This window comes from Catharus ustulatus, chromosome 2 (genome assembly GCF_009819885.2).
Source record: "Catharus ustulatus isolate bCatUst1 chromosome 2, bCatUst1.pri.v2, whole genome shotgun sequence".
NCBI lineage: Eukaryota > Metazoa > Chordata > Aves > Passeriformes > Turdidae > Catharus > Catharus ustulatus.
In genome coordinates this window covers 39,753,079-39,773,852 of record NC_046222.1, presented here as the reverse complement: position 1 = coordinate 39,773,852, position 20,774 = coordinate 39,753,079, and the positions used below count along the sequence as shown (strand labels likewise).

Genomic DNA, 20,774 nt, shown 5'->3' with positions numbered 1-20,774 from the left:
TTTACTTCAATTCAACTTAGTATTTGATACCAGTAATTATTACCCTCCCAGTCTCTGTTTATTTACATGTGGCCATGGCAGAACTGCTGGGGGATGTGGTGGAGAAGAATATAACCAATGGCTGGCATCCAGGGAATTGCACAGCTCCAAGCAGCTCAAGGGCAAAAAACTTAGGGTATGGAAATACTAAGCCCCTACTAACTCTCATTTCAGAGAGGCTTTCATACCATGCTGTGTTTTTGTTAATCTCACTTTGTAGATAGTTCTGTATTTAAAAATCATCTAGGAGCTGCTTTAGAACAACTACCTTCTACTTTATTGATGACTGCTTGTCTTCACCAGTGGTTTGTTAGCAGACTGGTTATAGCTTGGGCTTCTTTTCTATTGCCAAGCACTGAGTCATGTTATGATTTAGACTTAGTTGTGTGGCAAGCAGAACCAGAAGTATTAAATTAAGCAGCTCTTTCTCCCCATTTCTTCCTGTTGGAGTACCCTTTATGCCAATAAATACCTGTTGTTGATGATAAATGCTTGTGGCAGGATGTATGCTTGCTCCTCCTTGTTGTGCAGGTTTGTGGGAGCCACAGCCTCTGAGCAAGGAGCCTCCTGGTGTTTAAGAAGGGGCAGCTGTGTTGATGCAAGACTAATTCATTATTTCCATTAAGTCTTTAGCTGTGTTGCCCTATTTGTTTTGGAGGATAAAATGTATGGTTTTGGGCTTTGTTTCTGGCTTAACAGAGAACAGGTTCAGGGTTCTTGGACTGGTAACACACCATGATGAGCTGCTTTGGTTTTTATGGGGAAAGTGTTATGTGGATGAGCTGAATTCCATGATTCTGTTCCCTTGAAAGAGGCTGCATTGGTGTCCATTGGATGGAAGATTTACTAAATAGAGCTGCAGATGTTTTAATGACTGGAACATGTGCAGATCTTGCTCAAAAGAATTATTTTCTTTCTTTTGCAGTTTCTTGCGCAGCCAACCACTCAACAGAATTCTTCAGCCTCTTGTTTCAAAAAGACCTTGGACAATCTTCTGCTGTTCCACTCCCTTTGGTCTCACATTTCAGCAAAAAAAAAAAGATCCAAAGAGGAGGATGAGGCAGCTTAGAGGAAAACCCAAAAAAGAGACCTCCAAAGATAAAAAGGAAAGAAAACAGGCAATGCAAGAGGCACGGCAACAGATCACCACCGTGGTGCTTCCCACACTGGCTGTTGTAGTACTGCTGATTGTGGTGTTTGTTTATGTAGCAACTCGTCCAAATACAACTGAATGATGCAGCTTTTCAGACTCTCTAGCTTTGGGATATTCATTTTATCAAGAGCCAAAAGGAACTCTCTTGCCACTCTTTTAGTACTTTGCAAAGGATCTTGCTGGTATTTTCAGTCTTTCTCTTGGCTAGGGTCCCATGGATTCTCTTTAGGAATGTAACATAAAACGTATTAGTGAATGTGCCAGTACGTTTTATGGCCCAGTTATGTGCCTTTCAGACTTTTAAAAATGGTGTTTTTCTTAAAGCTGTTTGAAGCTCTATATTGTAAAAGGAAATCGTGTTCTGCTATAAATTTGTAAAAAATCAGCTTTCAGCTTTTATCACTGTTACGGATAATGTTGCTCCCATGAGCTCTTGTATGTCTATTTCAGAACTTCCAAAGAAGTACATTTCTTCTTTGTACTTAATGTCATATGAAGTGCTTTGATTCAGAAAGGATATATTTATTTTTTGAATAAAAGAAGTCTTACTTGGAATCTTCAAATTATTTTGAAAAAAAATGTGACATTGTGAAAGCCTACATTGTGTAATAATTTTTTCATCAACCACTATATAGTTCACTCAAAAAGAATTTCTTTTTGGTGTGAGATACCAATATGTGAAGTGAATACTTCAGGATCTGCTTGATGGAATCTTAGGGAATTTGGACAAGGAGATTCTGCCAGGTTGTGGTGAAGTAACTAATAACAAACTACATAAACACAGATAGTTGCTTATATGAATGTTCAATATTTGAAACTATGTAAGTGGCAATAAAAAGGTGGTTTTGCATATAGCTCTTGATTATTTCTTTTATTAAAAAGGGAAAAATAATAGTGTAAGTTTGGTCTCTGACCTGTTTGCCGAAGTGAGCTGCTGTCCTGTGGCAGGCCCCCCTCTCCTCACTGGAAGGAAGCTGTGAGCACAGCTTGGGCAGTTTAATTCTAGAAAACTAAGCTACAACTTCTCATCAAAATGCCTCAATGACCCTGTATTCTACTACAGCCCTTTCTCATCCAGGTATTTTAAGGCACTCAATAGGCATTAACCTTCAGAAGATTTTGGGGAGAGAGATTGAAAACTCTTTACTGCAGCTTAAATGCAGGCCAAGCAAGGAAGAATGTGATGCTATGGTGCACTGGTGCATGGCAGGAAATATTTCTGTGCTGAAAGTTAAAAGGCCCCTTGAGACTTTCCCTCATGTGTAGTCTTTTGGCTTGGAGATAGTCCCAGTGAAGTCAGTGGGACTCTTCACTGAGGTGCCAGTGAAAGGGGGGCTGTGTTTCTTGCTTCATTCTCATGTACTGCTCCTGTGCAGAATGCTGCTGCCAGCCAAAGCTGCAAAAAACCACTCAGATGGACAAATGCAGGTCCTTGCAGTGCACTTTGCCCTAAGGCCCATGTTCCCATGGCAGGGTGAGGCTGTGGCTGGCTATTAAGCATCTCCACGGGGAATGATGCAGATACCTGATGGTGTGAGGGTGGCTGTGGTTCCTGATGCAGTGCCAGTGCTGTTGGGAGTGTCTACAATAAAAGTGGCCCTGAAGACCGAGGTGTTTTTGAAATACAAAGTTTACTAAAACCTAAAGAAAGAGTTTGGATGAACTGTGAGGTTGTTCCCCCCCTGCAGCGTGCATCATAGCTGGGGTATCTGCACAACGAGCTGCACAGACAGCGTGGCCAGCGTGGTCTGACTGCAAGAGCGTTTACACACTGAGTGACCAGCGGGAAGTCTGCTGGCAAACCCCTGTGCTCAGCGAGCCGTGTGCTGACACTGGAATTATCTGTGCTTTGCACTGACAACTGCTTCCTTCAACTGGGGAGCTCTGAAATGATGAATCTGTAAAGGTAATTGCTTAGTCTGTCATCTCCCAGCTGTTTCTGTTCTCCCCGGCACCAAATCCTTGTCCTATTTTTATTGTATCCTCAGTCAGGGATGGCTGCAATAGAGCTCTGGTAGTTTGCACCTTTTTCAACTGAGCTGTTCAGTTTGAATAAAATTTGTGCCTGAGCAAGTGACCAAAAGTCTATGCAATTTAAATATGCATGTCCTGCAGGGTGCTTGGTGTCTTGAGTGTCTGGAATAGAAGTACAGTTTCTGATAGCCTCTTGCACAGATTTCTCAATCATCCTCTTCCATGGATTCTTTACCAGGGTTTTTCTGATTCTTCATATTCTGTAATACTTTGTGATGGCTCTAATGAAGTTCCTGTGACTTCCCCATCTCTGACTAGTAGCTTATTTCAGTCCCTTCTACCTGCAGGGCTATTTTATGAGCCCAGGTAATGATTTTATAATTCAGAGAGCCTTCCCTGAAATTTTTCAGAGTCCTTAGGTGGTTTTGCCCCACCTTCATTTTCTGTAAGAGTTCAGTCTGTGATATAAGAGCGATGAACTGCTTGATAACAACTAAATAGGTAAAAGGTCAGTTGGGTTAGATAACATTTATGATTACTCCTCTAATGAGATGTTACATTTCTGCTGCTTTTTCTTATGCTCTTCCTTTATCACTTTTCATCTGTAAATTCTTTGGGTCACAATAATAATCTTTTCAGAGACAAATATCTATTAATATGAACCTATAGCTAATTTAAGACGTGTGTTTCAATTTTCTGAAATGTGCAATTTTACTGAGTGCTAATTGAGAGGAAAATAATGTTACACTTTCCAAATGGTTCCTTACGTAGAAGCTGGAATTGATTTCACAGTTCAACTTAAAAAAAACCAGTATTTTTTTCTCTAGTAAACAATGAAGTTGGATTCTGACATTTTCTACCAAATTCCCTTTTACTAGTATTGAATATGAGAATGGGGATTTGGAAAAAAGGTATGAAGCCTCTGCAGACAGAAACTGTCAAAAATCACTGAGTAATAATGGGGAAGTAAATGAATGGTGGTTGCCCAAATGTCAAGTTGTATGAGCTTCTCAGCCAAAGGTGTAACTGTGCCTCTGTTTTTTTAACTGTATGTATTACTCCATCTGTCAGTTGCCTTCAAAAATGTTTTAGAAATAGGGTTTCAAACCTTTTCCCAGCATAAAGTAGCTTGTGGGCAAAATCGAATGATTTATTACAAGCATTTTCCTGAAAACTCATGCTGAGACACTTCTTCAGCAGTGTCATGATTTCCAAGAGTGCTCATTATCAGGTGAAGTCATTAAAAACCTGCCATCGCCTTCTGAAAAATCAAGTTATAGAAGCAGTTTTTTAAACCCGATTTTTCAAAGCATAAATCAAACTTGAGTCAAATACTTAAACATCAAGGTTTGAATGCAGTTTTATAAATGTCTACAAAGTGCTAAGAAAACAAAGTGATCGTGACAAGTATTCTTGCAGTAGGGTAAATGCCCAGCTCTGTAACACATGGTCCCAGCCCCCAAAAGCCAAGTGAGAGAAGCCAGCGGTACTGCCTGTGGGCTGAAAGAAGAACTACACGTATTTTAAGAGGTCAGAGAGATTGGCTCCTGGTCTCATGTTTCAATCCATCTACAAGAAAATATTTACTTATTCACTGATGTTCAGTTTAAATGCACACACCAGAGAAGATGCACTGTTTTCTGTTTTCAGGCTGTTATGTTCAGTGCCCAGATGGTTCATGTACAGCTTTGAACACTCTTGTAGCTGTGGAAGAGGTGAAAGGAACAGCTTGATCTGTTGGTTTAGGGAGGGACACAGGAATGCAGCATATCACAGTCTAGGGTCATTGCTCAATCCACTAGCAGAAACTTAGATGCAGTACATTAAATTGCAGCCTATTTATGGATTTGAGGGTGTCCGTGTGATTAAACAGTAACTCCAACACAGTGAACTTTGAGATCTGATCCCCACAGTGAGGGAAAAACAACACAGTTTCCACATTGGTTAACCCTAGCATTTTCTCAGCAGAAGCTGTGTGTGAGATGAAAAAAAAACAAATTTCCCTAGCACAAGGCAGTTTGTGTGTAAAATCTAGTGGATAGCTATTTTAAATGAAATTACATGGGGGAAAGAAAGGACTGTGAACGATATAATTGGCTGTTGTAGGTTGTAAAGCCAGAGGGCAATGATACAAACTGAGGACTTTCTCCCCAGTGCACTCTCCCAGCTGTTGAGTCTGTGGGAGATGCAGGAGCAGGGAGCAGCAGGGGTGAGTGGAGTTCAGCACATACCTGAGCAGGCTGTGTAATCCAGGCTTTGATGACTGGCATGGCAGCCCATAGATGTGAAGTCACCTGGGGCTCATGCATTCAGCAGTCTCTGCTGACAGCTTCCTTCTCATTCCCACCGGTGGTGTTTAGTCGAGCTTTGAATTATTAAGTGCTGGTGGGCTTCATTCTATGTGCTGTTGTACTGCTGTTAAGCCAGGAATTAGAGCCAGTTACATGACAATAAAGCCAGAACAGTGACACTGGGGGGTTAGGCACTTCCTGTACTGTCTCTGATCACAGCAGAGATTTATTGGCCGTTGGTTGTTTGGTTTATTGGTTGTCTAAGTCTACCCATCAGAAAAGCAAGAGAGCCATGCCTGTGATTGTTTGTTCATTTTTGTGTTTATTTGGCACTGTGTTTTGCTGCTGCAGTTTGCATTCCTCTCTGCATTGGCTCAGAGTACCCACTGTCTCATACTCTTCCATTCTTATACTCCTAAATTTCCCATACATAAAAGGAGAGAATAAGAAATGGAAGAAAATATGCTAAATATCCAACTTACATGTGAGCCACTTCTAAATGGCTATTTAGTATTCAGTTACTGCTTTTTCAACCCCCTCAGAGTAAGTTTCGGGGATTGAATTGGACAACACTCTGGCAGCTCTTATGCCACCAACTATTTCAAAATTACATCTTGATGAAACATGTTGGCAACTTTGTGCATTTGACCTCTGTTTTTCCTTCAGCCAAAAAGAAAAAAAAGGCTGGTGGCAGCCTGAACCATTGTTCTTTGTATTTAAAACAAGTCTTTCAACTGGGAGCCAAAAAACTGCTTTTCAGTGCAGCTTTGAAAAATCATCAAAGTCTAGCAGCTTAAAAAAATTTTCCATTGCCTCACTATTCACAAAGTTGAATATAAATTTTCTGTATTTTTCTGGCAATTTGCAGCTCCCGAAGATTGCACCTTGTCCTGTCAAATGAGCCTAATGATTAATACTTCTCTTTTTCTTCATTTTTATTGGTGTTTTCAGGAAGTTATAGCCTTGGACCCTTCTGATTATTCCTTTTTTAACAATATACGTCCATGTCTAACCCCTGTTCATAAATGACTAATTTCTCAGTCTTTATTATTTCTGCTGTTGATCTTGATCATTTTTTAAAGTTTTTTTTTGGCATGATAACATCAGGAACATGTATCTTCCTTCAGAGACCTCTCAAGTTCAGTTGAGTTTCTGCCTTTTAATGCAACTAAAGTATTCCAACCAGTGGCATGGCTCCAGCTATACTGTGGTAGCAATGGGCTCATTTAAACTGGGGATTGTCACACTTTTTCTGTTTGGTCGAGAAAGAGAAGGACAACCTTTCTGGTAAGTAGGTGTTAAAAAAATGGCATCTTGATCCATCTTGTCTCAGCACATTTGTGGTACAATGCTCTCTGAGTAGGCAACAACAGCAGCAAGCAGGCTGTTGAGATACAGGCACTTCCCAGTTTTCAGTGCCTCTTACAGGCAGTTGTTTACACGGCATTGCACAAAAGCCAGGCTGAAACTAACTCTGGTATTTTATCAGCCAAAATCAGTAGCTTGCCCAGATCTTAAAAAGCTTTAGGAAAAAAATCATCATACCCATTTTTTGATGATTTCATTCACTCATTCTGCATCATCTCACAGACCTATACCTTGAGAGGTGTCCTCAGGCCTGAACTGGAGGCAAACATACAGTTCTCTGAAGATCTGGAGCAGACTGTCATCTTGTATGTTTGAATCGGAGAGTGGCAAAAGAGTGGCTAAATGGCTATTTATTTTGCTCTTCTGAAAGACATATTTTGCTGTCTTTTTGCTTCTACAGATCTTTCCCAGCTTAAAATTTAGCTTTATTTTCAGAGGTTTATGAATTTCTTCATTAATTCTTTTAAAACTGCATCTCCCTCTAAGCTGAGGGTAAGTATATATTTAGTTGGTTCAGATGTCCTTCCATCATCTATTCAGTCCTTGTTCCTCCAGCTGAGTCTAGTAATTTTCCTGAATTTTCCTGTAAAAGGTTCTCTGATGTCCTCATCTTCATTGCTCATTTTACTGCAAGCAGAGCCAAAGTGGTATTTAAAATCTTGGTATTTTGTGTAAGTATGATGTAGTGTATTTTGTCTTAGTGGAAATATAGCATCGAAAAACAATTTACATTTTAGCCATGGTCCTGAATATTAATGAGACTTCTTTTACTCACAAACTGGAGCAGTTTGACAGCCTGGTATTATTTTTATCCAGATTTTCCCAGGAAGTTGGCAACAGTATATGCTGGAAAGTAGTTCTTCAGTATCTCATTCACTGAAATTGGTGGTTCATCAACAGTGTCTGTAATTTCTGTTTCGCTTGCACAGCAATAGAATTCAGTATGAATTGCAAATAAAAAGAATCTCAATATTACGCAGATTTTCAGCACATGGAGTTGAATTAACTCTGCCCAGTTATATAATGTTTTCCTATGATGCAGGAAAATGTGAAGAATTTAGGCCCTTACCTAAGACTGATCAAGTTAAAGCTTTTCTTCAATGTTCCAAAATAGTTAAACAATGAGCCAACATGATAACAAAACTTCAATCCAAAATAGGTGCTTTTGAATACAGGTTTTAAAAATTATGAAGTCTCAATGTAAAGTGCCTGAGATCAGGTTCTGACCCTGATGAAGTCTACAGGTCTGGTAAAAGGGGCAATATGGGTGACTTCAAAACATATGCTTGGCCTTTTAATGTTCTTCTCACAGAGCAGCATTTCCAGAGGCCCAGAGGCTATTTCCACAGCCAGGAATCACCAGAGCATAGATAAGCTTTTCATGCCAGGAGCTAAGACATGTTTAAACGCCTTTATTATTTTCCTGTACAATCTAGAGAATTTCTCTTGGTTGATTCTAATTTGAATGGAATAATTCCACTTATCAGCCCTCTGTACATTACAGAATTGTATCTTAATTTACAGTGCTGCAACATGGTCTCTGCTGCACACAATTTAACTGTGCAAAACCCACATGTATGTTTTAGAATATGTTTAGAGTTTATTTTGTAATGTAGTCAAGTTACAATATACTTAAATCTGTAGGGTAGTGATGATTTTCTTGAAAATTTGGTGTTACACATACATGCTATTGGCAATGGGCCTAAATACATTAAGCAGCTAGTTGCAGATTTTAGTTCTGAGAAACTCATGGGTGATTACTTGGTTTGCTTTTCTTAATTGTGTGACTGGCTTAAGTATGCCTGTTTTGCTGTATCCTGGCATATTTTTTTAGAGTATTTTCAGAATGTCTTTGCAGCTCTTCAAGGTGTGAATTTAAACGTTCTTCAAATTCTCTTGCATGTTTCTCTTCCTCTTGAAGGAACTTTTCTGTTGTGGCAAGAAATGACATCTCAGGGGGAGACTGAGCAATGAATAGAAAATCATGGTTAGGAAAAACCAGCAAGTGCTACAAATGTGTTTGCATTATCAAATTCTAGATGTGAAAAACATCTTGACCTATAGCAGCTAATAACAATATAATGCTTTACATCTCTTCAAGAAAGCACCATTTTTAAAGGCATACATTTTTAAAGGCATCCATGTGCCTAAATTACATGAACTGAATGTTGTATTTGATTACCTCTGATATTCACAGCATTAGGATGTAGCTTGGCTAGTAAAAACTTAAATATCCCACTGGACAGAATTATTTGTATAATGTAGACCAGGGCAGAGGACAATAATATTTTTTGGAATTACAGAGTATAATTAGTGTTGGATACTGCTGATTGTCTCCTGGAATTTTAGCTCTCTGCTTCTGTGATATGATGCTTTCTGAGGAAAGGAAGAAAACCTGTTCTCATTTCAGTAATATTAACTCCAAGTCCTGACATTCTGGAGAATGCAGTAAATTCTTCTTCACTGCAAGTAATTCACTGAAATGTCTTCTTTCCATTTAATGAGCATTTAGTAGACTCAGACACAAACCATACCAATAATCAGCCTTTAGATGGTTGTCATGGGATGCAGAGTTGTATAAAGCAAAGGACGTGTGAATCTTTTCTGGAACAAGTTCTAAATTTTTAAGCACCAATTTCTGTTAATTTTATTGCTAATACATAAGATGCATTCATTGGAATATTTTTATCAAAAGAAATACGAAATTTTTCTTTTCCTAAAGATACTATGCCTGTTTAAATATATTCAATGCTTTTTTGTAGAGATAAATGCAATTTTATGACATAAATTTTTAAGATTTGGCTGAGGAACAAAATTTAGTATAGGAGCTTTAATATTAAAAAAAAGATAATATTCTATCTGTATATTGTCATATATTGGGAAAAATGATTGACATTTTTATCCTTAAAAGATAATATTAAAAACCATATCTTAAATAGTTTTAGATACTCATTAAGTTATTAGTCTAGAAATATCAGGTTTTTTTCTGGAATTCAAAAACGTTTGAAGTTTATATTTCAGCACATCAAATAGGAATTCAAATATTCAGATGATCTGTGGAAAAGGCCAATTCTGTTATATGCATAAATTCCTACTCCAGGCTCCACTGTATCAGAATGGGGTATTCCCTATTTCCACCATAACTAGAGACAGATTGGGACTTTGTTTTCAACTTCATTGAAAACTGCTCTTTAGCAGCTTTTAAGGCTAAAAGATACTAATTAGATAAATGCTGTAAAGCACCAATCCATTCAAACCCTTTGCAGCAGACTCTGAGATGAAATTTAGAAATTTTCTATAGGAAAACCTTTTCCTTTCAAAGTACAGATGTAAGTGATAGCTGGAAATAAATTCTGAGTTTAATACCATCCTTCTTGAGTGAGAATGGCTTCTTAATGTACAGGCCTCCTAAAATGAAATTCACAGAAAAAGCAGAACCTTTCTTTTTTTTCAAACCCTCCAAATTAATGTTTTAAAATGATGGGCAAGAAAAAGTGACTTAATTTGACACGTATGAATAAGAAACCTAAAGGTATTGGAACACTTTGTGCCATAACACCCCCCTCTCAATCCTTGTACTAGCAAGAATAAGAAAGAATGCCAATCCTCTAAAGTTTAAGAAGAGGGAGGGACATCACCTGCCTTTGATTTTCTTCATAAACACATGTGTGATTTCACATTCATATATTATCACTATTCCCATATGAGGAGTTTTCCCTGACATTCTGAAGGTCATGGCTACATGCCATTTATGCCTTCGTAGGGTAGGTCACAAATACATCTTGTGATGTCAAGATTCAGTGACAGAATTGTTAGTACCATTTTAAATTATTTGAAGAAGGCTTTTATATTATGAAGAATACATTGGATTTGGAAGCTTTGCTTAAAGAATCACCATGTGTTTCCCTTACTGAATACCAGCCATGAAATCACTGATTCAATGCTGAGCAAATAAAATACTTTCAGTGAGAAGCATGAGAAAATGGGAAAATCTGAATCACAAATTTAATAGGTATCATCACCTAGAGAAAAATGTCATGTCAGACTTTTCCTTATGGACTGCAGATTTACACAGATGCCAGTCACAGAAACTCTACATCAAGTTGTAAGATTCTTAGAGATACAGGATAAGAATGCTCAGTTACTGACTTGTCATTGGGAAGAGACTGGCCTCACAATCAAGCTATCTTCCCAAACTGTTAAATGTCCTTCGCATCAACTGGTACTTTGATGTGTTTCTTCGTGAAATACACTGTAAACTCCAAATGAGACATTTCTGAATTTCCTTAGAGTGGAGAGAAGGATGTTTATCACTTAGAATAAGCAGGTCATGGCTCCCCACAGCTCCTCACCCGAGGGTCAGACATAACAGACTATGATTTTAGATGGGTCCCTAATGTGTTGTTTTTCATGCACTCTGAGAGAAGGTTTTATCTAAGCAAGTCTAAAAGGCAACATTCCTTGTTAGCAACACTTTGCTTTCCAAGCCTCTGGTCTGTTCTTTCATTATGTTCTTTATTGTCTTTACTTTTGGCCTCTGAGGAAGAAAAACCACAAAGAAAGTCCTTTAATCCATGTCTCAGATGAGATTCATGGTCCCTGGTTTTGAATTTCTTTTTCTCAGATATTACTGCTTTTATGTCTTTTGATTTTCTAACTGAAACTGGATAGGGATGGGTTCATCATAAGCTTTCCATCTAACTTGTTTGAGCAATAACGCAACAAGGATTCTACTCTTTCATTTCTACAGTGCTAGCTGATCTCTTAATTCTTTGGTGCGTACCAGTAATGAAAATCACCTTTCTGCCTCATCATTTGCTGGAAATGAAGGAGTGCACCTGACAGAGATGCGTATTTCTATAGATGAAATACGTGCTAAGTATGTATTCTCCTTAAGTAAGAACTACCCAAAGTGGCTAAGAATTAATTCTGGGTTGCTGAGGAGGAGCTCTTCAGGAAGCTATAGCTCTCTCAAAGAAGAGAGAGAGACAGATCTGCCTAATTAATTTGCTGAGAAGTAATGTCTTACTTGCCCCATGAGTTGTCCCAGCATTCTTGGATGCAACTTCAGCAGGGCAGCAAGAAAGCTTTAACTTGTAGGGTATTTTAACACTTACTGGTCAAATCATGAGTGGCCAAACCCCAGTGTTGGAGTCTTCTCATGCTTAGCTGATTCTACTTTCCAGGAAAGATTTTGTAATACCAGGAGTAGAAATTGGTCTGGCTAATTTTAGTCTCATAGTGACTAAATTTGGGATGTTCTGGGAGTAGTTTCCTCTAACTCTACACTGCAACACATCTTAGGCAGCAGGTACAGATGCCCATCTTAAACATGCTTCTTCTTATAGATGAAAAATAAATTTGTGATGCCTAGGAAATTGCTGAGTGACATAAAAGATTTTTAGAGGGCCTACCTAATAGTACAGTAATTTCACGAATACAAGCCGCACCATTTTGACTAAGCTTTTTCTCCCAAACCAGAAATGCGGCTAATACTCAGGACCGACAATTTTCTGACATGTACAACCTCAGAAGTGCCAGCCAGAGTGCCGAGCCGAGCTGCTGCAAAGTCGGCATTTTGCGATTGTTACAAACTGTTACTCTGTTGCACCGTGGGTGGAGCCTGGCTGCCTGCAGGCAGCATGGGGGGCGGGGAGAGAGGAGGGAGAGCTCCCTCCTTCCCTCCTCTGCCGCAGCCCGGAGGAGAGACGGGGGGGCCCCGTGCCGCCACGGCCGCGGCTTGGGGAGGAGGGGGGGAGCCCACGCCGCCATTGCCGTGGCTCGTGGAGGAGGCGGGATGCTCCGTCTCCACCTGCCGCCGCCGCGGGAGCGAGGGGGGCTCCGTCCCTGCCTGCCGCCACGGGGCAGCGCCGGGTCGTGGTGACCGAGCCCAGTGGCAGCGGCAGCTGGCCCCCAGTGGTCCCGCCGAGCGGCAGCACCAGGCTGGGCCACCTGGCCCTGTCGGCAGCCCCGAGCGGGCCGAGCCTGCACAGCCCGAGCCGAGCCAGTAAACCCCGCCCTGCCGCGGTTCTGTTACTATTTGGCAACTTTGTTGCACGCGGGTCCTCGCTGCGAACGACAGAGCGGCTTATACTCAGGTGCGGCTTATTTATGGACAAAAAACGAAATATTTGCCAACACCCAAAGATGCGGCTTATACTCAGTGCGACTTGTAGTCGTGAATTTACTGCAATTACCTCCTAGGTAATAGTAATACCCAGGAGTGAAAGGCATGGACTATAGCATGCCTCAGGGTAGGATCAAGACTTCCAAAATAATTCCTGATGATGTCCAGGGGTAGAATTTAGAGCTTTTCATGGCAATCTATTTATTAAGCAAGTTTCCATACTAATGTTAGAAAATTCCCTAATGCCTAATTTAAATTTTAATTATTACAGATGAAGTCTTGTATTTCCAGGTCTTGAAAGCCAGAACAAACAACAACTGTCTATCATCTGAAGACAAACATGAGGAAGTATTTATGACTAAAGATGAGGCAATCATTTTCTGAAGTTGTTCATTTCAGAAAGAGAGCACAGCATGAAGTACTGTTCAGAGAAAAAGTATTTCTGTAGATTTGAAAACCCTAGACACAAGAATTTCTGGGGTTATGGGAATTTCCAGTGAATCCCAGCTGAGCTTTCTAGTTTATTTAAGGAAAAAATTACTCTCTCTATACATGTAACCTCTAAGTAAGAATGTGAAAGGGCAGAGGTTCCAGTGGAACATTTACATTTATCTTTGTCTGAAGATTCTCTACCAGGAGGAGTGATGTGAGTCACTGTCTAAAGCCCTACAGACTATTTTCTCTCTTCCCTCAACACCATGAGAGTACAGTAATTTCACAACTATAAGGCGCACCCTTTTGACTAAAATTTTGGTCCGAACCCGGAAGTGCGCCTTATAGTCCGGTGCACCTTATATATGGACAAAGTTGCAAAATTTACCTATCCAGAAGTGCGAGCCCACAACAGCCCTGAGCCGAGCTGAGCCCACCCAGTAGCAGCAGGGCAGCACTGGGCCGGGGTGATCCTGGTGGCATCGGGGTAGCACCGGGCTGAGACCGGCAGCAGCAGTGGCCTGGGCGCGAGGGGGAAGAAGCCACCGCCGGCCCTGGCCTGGCATGAGCTGCACGGGTAGAGAGGGAGCTGCTGGCCCCGAACCACCACAAGCCACGGCCGCCCCGAGCTGCACCTCGCCAGCTGGCGCTGGGGGCGGGCGGGAGTGCCGAGGCCCGCGACATGGGGAGGGCGCCTGGGGCTGCGTTTAAAGGCTACGCCAATCTGTGAAAAATGTTTGCAAATTAAGTACCTGCCAGTAATTCATTACTTTGTTGCGCGCGGCGCAGCTCCTCACTGCAAAAAAAAAGTGCGCCTTACAGTCTGGTGTGCCTTACAGTCGTGAAATTACTGTAATTTTGGTAGGTATCAGGACATCACCTGGAAATATGATGTTTTCTATTTGTGCTACATATATTCCTCAGAAAACTAGTGGCTTGTAACATTTTCTGAAGTTTTGAACATACTGGAAATTTCGTATCTGCCCTGTCCCTGTGTTCTACACCCCTGAAGACCTCAGAACTCTGTCAAAGAACTTTGGTGTAACATACTGGGTATTTTCCCCCCTCTTTCTCCTCAATGCAACAGCTTTGCATTTGAATAGAGAACTCTGGAGTAACAGACTGTTGAATGATTTCTGCACTAAAGCTGTGGTATCCAATGTCAGCCTGAGTGATGATTTAATTTCAATGCCACTGATTTGGACCTAGACTTTGTATGAGAAATATCTTTTGCTTAACAGTTTTGTTATGTACAGTAAATTCAGGAATACAAGCCACACTGAGCATAAGCCGCATCTCTGGGTGTTGGCAAATATTTCGTTTTTTGTCCATAAATAAGCCGCACCTGAATATAAGCCACTCTGTCGTTCGCAGAGAGGACCCGCGTGCAACAAAGTTGCCAAATAGTAACAGAACGGCGGCAGGGCGGGGTTTACTGGCTGAGCTAAGGCTGTGCAAGCTCGGCCCGCTAGGGGCTGCTGACGGGGCCAGGTAGCCCAGCCCGGCGCTGCCGCTCGGTGGGGCCACTGGGGGCCAGCTGCCGCTGCCACTGGTCTCGGTCACCACGGCCCGGCGCTGCCGTGTGGTAGCAGGCAGGGACGGAGCCCCCCTCGCTCCCGCGGCGGCGGGCGGGGACGGAGCCCCCCGCCTCCTCCCTGAGCCGTGGCAATGGCGGCCCGGGTCCCCCCTCTCCTCCCAGAGCCGCGGCAATGGCGGCGTGGGGTTCCCCCGTCTCTCCCCCGGGCTGTGGTAGAGGAGGGAAGGAGGGAGCTCTCCCGCCTCTCTCCCCACCCCCCGTGCTGCCTGCAGGCAGCCAGGCTCCACCCGCGGTGCAACAGAGTAGCAATTTGTAACAATCGCAAAATGCCGACTTTGCAGCAGCAGCTCCACACTCTGGCTGGCACTTCTGAGGTTGTAAATGTCAGAAGATTATTCACATATTAGCCGCTCCTGAATATTAGCCGCATTTCCGGTTTAGGAGCAAAATCTTAGTCAAATTGGTGCGGCTTGTATTCGTAAAATTACTGTACTTTGCCCACACACCAGCTGGAAAGTCTTGGCATTGACCCTGACTTGCATGCCAGCTGGGAAATAGTTCCCCTGCAGCTTGTAGAAGTGTCTCAGAATGGACATTTTCCCTAGGCTTTCTGGAAACAGAAGCTTTGTGATTTGGTGTCTCTGTCTGATACTTCTGACAGAAGAGAGAAGAGTTGGTGTTTATCAGACTGGTCTGGAATAGTCCAAATGACTCTTTTCATTATTTGCAGTTTAAAAGGAATAATCTCAAGCCATGAGAAACCAAAAGCCATTTACTTAAAATTCCTGTGAAACAGAAGAATATAAAAGTGGAAGTGAGGTCAAACATCTGGGACTACATGGTTCTCACTGTTCTCAGACAGAGCTGAGGGGACCACAGTCAGTGTAGGGCTGCACTGCAATCCCTGCTTCCCAGCTATGCCATCATTATGGTTCTTCCTATCAACAGTGAGATTCTGCACTATGGAGACAGTTCTGCAGCAGCCACATCTCTGATAGGAAAGAACATGCATTTGTTTCTGAAGTGGACAGCAGAACTGGGGTACGACAACCACACGTACAATGGCCAGTAAATGCTGAATCTTCTCTCTTCTCCCTGTATAGGTTCAACTAGAGCCCTGCAGTTGAGGATCTCCTGGTTACACAGATCCATGTATCACAGCTGGCCAGAGGGAGGCCTGTAGTTCATTCCTCACTTACATTCTTAATTTCACTACTTACTGATGGTATGGGAGGTCAGGAAAGTGCTAATTTATCAAGTGCCTGTAGTGGAAGCCTAAGGGAGAAGATACTAAGGAGGAGGATAAAGCTCAAATTCAAAGGGAGTGCTAAAGCCAAATAATTCTGGAAAGATTTTCTTAAGTTGTCCTAGGCAAAATGGGATTTGTCCCACTTGTCATGAAGGGTGTAGTCTCCAGCTATGAAGAGTAAAAGAAAGAATGCTGTCCTATTATTCTTGCACTTCAAGAAAAATAAGGATCACAGTAATAATTTCTGTTTCTTTTCAAATACAATAGCTAACATATGGAAAATTGTTGCTGTGATTTTTCTGATTTCATCTATCAGTCAAAGAGATGTAGATCAAATAGAAACTTGATTTGTCTAATGGCACTTAAGGCAGTAGGTATGCAGGTATTATGGAAATACACTTGAAGCAGAGTGCTCTTACACAGGCAACACAAAGTAAGTGCCCCAATACAGAAGCCAATAAGCTAAAATGTAGAAATCTTTCTCACAGTCACATAATGGCAGGTAATTATCACCATCGTTATTAGAACAGAGGTATGGCTCAGTAGGGGATGTTTAATCTCCAGAAAAACAGCATTTCTGTTAGGATAAGGTATTCCATTTTTGCTGGGCTGGCACTGTATAAATAACAATGACAACAAGAGCAATCTAAGTTTTGGCTCCTCCAAGGCTGCATTTGGTCCACAGATGGATTTTTGAGAATATATGTGTTACAGGAAAATAGTTACTTACTGATAATTTTCTTTCTTCCACATAGTAAGCAGGACTCTGAAAGCTGCCTTTTCTGCTCACTTCAGGGAATGGCCCAGGAAAGCCCACAGGATAGGCTGCTGGTGGTACTGGAGATTTATAAACTGTTTTCTTTTCATGACCTCTGTGAAGTGGATGAGAAGATAAAGTGTTATCACTTTTTGAAACAGTGATACTGCCTTGGCTGTACAAAGGGACTGCAGTTTCTGTGGCATCCACCAGCAGTGAGCATAGTAGTGTGTTGACATTCCACTTTCCATGAATCTTTATTTTGGAAAGATCTAAAAGAAAAAAAATTGAAATATGAAACCCAGCTAAAACTCTTAAGCTATCATAGCAAAGCCAAGGGTTTTCTTCATTTATTTGTTTATGTAGTTTCGATTACTTAGCTGTTCAAACTGCTTCTTGCATGAATTTATCGGCATAAGATTCAGCATTACTAAATTGCAGCAATTTAGCAATTTCCACCTAGGTTACTGTAAAAGTCTGAGTGTGCTTTCTCTTGTCTGCTTCCGCTGTGAATTAAACCACCCTAATTTAAACCCTTTCACTGGAGCTTAGGTTGAGGAACCTTGCCTTGGTTGCTATAACTGTGGCAGAATGAGCTAAAACAGAAACCCACTCCAGGTATTGAAGATGACAATGCTCCTTAAGTGTTTGTCACCTATCCTTTGCTAATGGCTACCATTCCTTTGGCTTTCCAGTGGGAAAAGCAGTGCAAGCACCCTTTGGCCATGTCTAGGAACCACAGTGAATTTAGCCAAACAAATAGAGGAAATGAAATATGAAAGTGTGAGAGGAAAGAAAAAAGCTTTTATTAGTGGCTGGATAATTAGTCAATTTTCATCTAAAATTATCTTAGACAACTATGTTCAGGTACCTAGAATAAATGCTTAAACAAAAAATAGTACAGGAATCCTTGGTTCTGCATTTTTACTGCAATGATAGTTTTGCCACTGATTTAATGAGAACAGTTTGGAGATTAATATAAAAAAATATTAGATTTTTAAAATACACTTTCTAAAAAATTGTACAATACCATGCTTTTGTAACAAGAAATGAAATCTTCACGCTCAAAAAATAATTTTTAAGAATTTTCTTATGATATTCCAAAACTCTTGTATTTCAGTGATCAGAATTGATGTGTGAGTATATATTTCTAATAATTTGTATTTATGTAAAACAAAAACTATTAGGGTTAATAGCAACATTAAAAAAAAAAAGCCATTTTATTTCTGTTCAAAATAGTTAACTGAACAATTCTGATACTGTATTGATAAAAGCAGAAAATTCTGAGACTTACAGTAATTTCACGATTACAAGCCGCACTGACTATAAGCTGCACTTCCAGGTGCCAGCAGCTTTTCATTCTTTGTCCATATATAAGCCGCACCTGATTATAAGCTGCACATTACAATACAGAGTGTGATAAAAGGTATCTATTCTATCACCATCTGTTGAGGGTGGGGGCAGTGATCCTGATCTCAAGATCAGATATTCTGCTAATGGGCCATCCATTGAAACCAGGCAGGGCATTGTTCTTTATCTTTTCACAACTCATCCTTCCTCCAGCGAGTCATTTTTTGCTAATGGCCCATTGAGTCCCACTGTGGGACTGATAAAATTACTTCATCCCATTGGAAGTTGCTCCAGCCAGGGGGAAGAGCCCAACATTTCTTACCAAAATAAAAACAGAGGTTTTTGGACACTAAGGAAGCCCCTTTCTCCACTGGACTCCAGAGGAAAACCGGATTTCTCCACATCACCACTGGACGTTTAGAGGGAAACTGCACCTTCTGCAGGAGCACTGCTTCAACTGAGCCACATCTGTCACTGCAGGAGGATGCAGCCACCATTTAATGGGACTGCTACCAACATCGTGCCTGACGGGGTGTCAGGTTGTACTCTGACTTTGTCAGGGTTTGAGGTTTGATTCTTTGTAGTACTGTATTTCTATTTTAATTTCCCAAGAAAAGAACTGTTATTCCTAATTCCCATATTTTTGCCTGAAAGCCCCTTGATTTCAAAATTATAATAATTTGGAGAGAGGGGGTTTACATTCTCCATTTCAAAGAGAAGTTCCTGCCTTTCTCAGCATACACCTGTCCTCCAAACTAAAAGAGCAACTTTTTGTTCTTTGTCCATATATAAGCCGCACCTGATTATAAGCCACAGTTTGGGTTCGGACCAAAATTTTAGTCAAAATAGTGTGGCTTATAATCGTGAAATTACTGTACTTGCCCAGATGTCTGTGAAATTACACTAATTTTCAATTGCATAATTTCCATGTGTTATCTACCAAAACATGCAAAAAAAGTATTTCAGATTCTATTAATTTTATCTTACAGTATTTCTAGCTGAGATTTTAATCTTGGGAGGTAACTACTAAAAAATGATAGCAGTTTGAAAAAATTCTATCATTGCAAATATCCTAAAACAGTCTACTAATTTGAAATGAGCTATAAAAGCTTTTAAAGAGCATTTTCTCTGTCACTAAAATATAATTTAATAAATATTCAAGAGTATGCAGTGCTACTCAGTATTTTTTTATCTTTTTAAATAAAAAGAACTTGCCAAGTGCAGGGAAAAAACTGTTTTCTGCAGAAAGATCACACCATTCTTTTCTAATCTTAATTTAAATATTTGGTGTTGGGAGACACTGGCTGCGCAGCCTTGATGGACCTCCTTTTAAAAAAGCTCTTCTGCTGGTTTTCACGAGGATGGAGTTGATTTTCTTCATAGTAGTTTGTATGGGGCTGTGTTTTGGATTTGTGCTGGAAATAATGTTGGTAACACAGGGATGTTTCAGTCACTGCTGAGCAGAGCTCACACAGGGCCAAGGGCTCTTCTGCTTCTCACCCCACCCCACCAGAGAGGAGGCCGGGGGTGCACAAGGATTTGGGAGGGGACACAGCTAGGACAGTTGATACCAGCTGACCATAGGGATATTCCACACCATATGGGAGCATGCTCAACAATAAAAAGCTGGGGGAAGGTTGCTTAGGCATCACTTGACAGGTGGTGAGCAATTGCATCATTATCACTGGGCATCACTTGTTCCATACAGTACATACATATAGCATTACTGTTGTTATTACTACTGCCTTTCTTTTCTGTCCTATTAAATTGTATCTCAACACATGAATGTTACTTTTTAAAAAATTTCAATTCTTTCCTTGTGAGTAGGGGAGTGAGCAAGCAGCTGTGTGCTGTTTACCTGCCAGGTTAAACCACAACAGCCTTAAAACATGAAACTGAGTGTTCAGTACATGGACTGTACAGAACAACTCAGAGGACTAATGAAGAATATATTTTTTTCTCTGATTATAAAAGAAGCTGTGATTAAGATACTCTGAATGCTACAGCAAAGCAAATTATAAGCATGATGCTGAATTATTATTTGTTACTATAATTTTATTTTTACTATAATAATAATATTATTATACATGCTGACATAAAACTGAGATTGCTCACCAAACCTTCCAGTTTTCTAAGTCACCTAAAAAGTTTACTTTTATGGAGGCAGAGTTTTCTCCTTTCTTTCATACTTTTATTTACATAAATATACTCTGCTCTTTGGGCACAGGAAAATACTTTTTACATTTCTTTTTCTCCCTGTTTTGAAGTCCATTCCATCTATGGTTTGGATGAAGGGCACAGTGAAAAAAAGCCTGCCACAACTGAAGATAGATGGCATGAATAATAAAATACAGTAATTTCACGACCATAAGGTGCACCGGCCTATAAAGCGCACCCCCTGGAAGTCGGCAAAATGTGCAACTTTGTCCATCAGATAAGGTGCACTGGACTATAAGGCGCACTTCCAGGTTGGGGGAAAATTTTAGTCAAAAGGGTG

The 20,774-nt window shown here is 40.7% G+C and overlaps 2 protein-coding genes across 8 annotated transcripts in view; one reads left to right on the top strand and one right to left on the bottom strand.

Annotated features, from left to right (window-relative positions):
- SMCO4 (single-pass membrane protein with coiled-coil domains 4) overlaps positions 1 to 2,046 on the top strand; it is a 30,747-nt gene extending 28,701 nt beyond the window's left edge. For all 3 annotated transcript variants that reach the window (XM_033053591.2, XM_033053592.1, XM_033053593.2), the window contains exon 2: positions 965 to 2,046. In XM_033053591.2, coding sequence (XP_032909482.1) covers positions 1,095 to 1,274 — 180 coding nt within the window. In that variant the 5' untranslated portion in view covers positions 965 to 1,094 and the 3' untranslated portion in view covers positions 1,275 to 2,046. The remainder of the gene's footprint in view (positions 1 to 964) is intronic.
- Positions 2,047 to 8,213: 6,167 nt separating this feature from the next.
- DEUP1 (deuterosome assembly protein 1) overlaps positions 8,214 to 20,774 on the bottom strand; it is a 47,084-nt gene continuing 34,523 nt past the window's right edge. For all 5 annotated transcript variants that reach the window (XM_042779034.1, XM_033053250.1, XM_042779035.1 and 2 more), the window contains 2 exons: positions 16,901 to 17,042; positions 8,214 to 8,788 (listed from right to left, as the gene is read on the bottom strand). In XM_042779034.1, the coding sequence (XP_042634968.1) occupies positions 8,618 to 8,788; positions 16,901 to 17,042 (313 nt within the window). In that variant the 3' untranslated portion in view covers positions 8,214 to 8,617. The remainder of the gene's footprint in view (positions 8,789 to 16,900; positions 17,043 to 20,774) is intronic.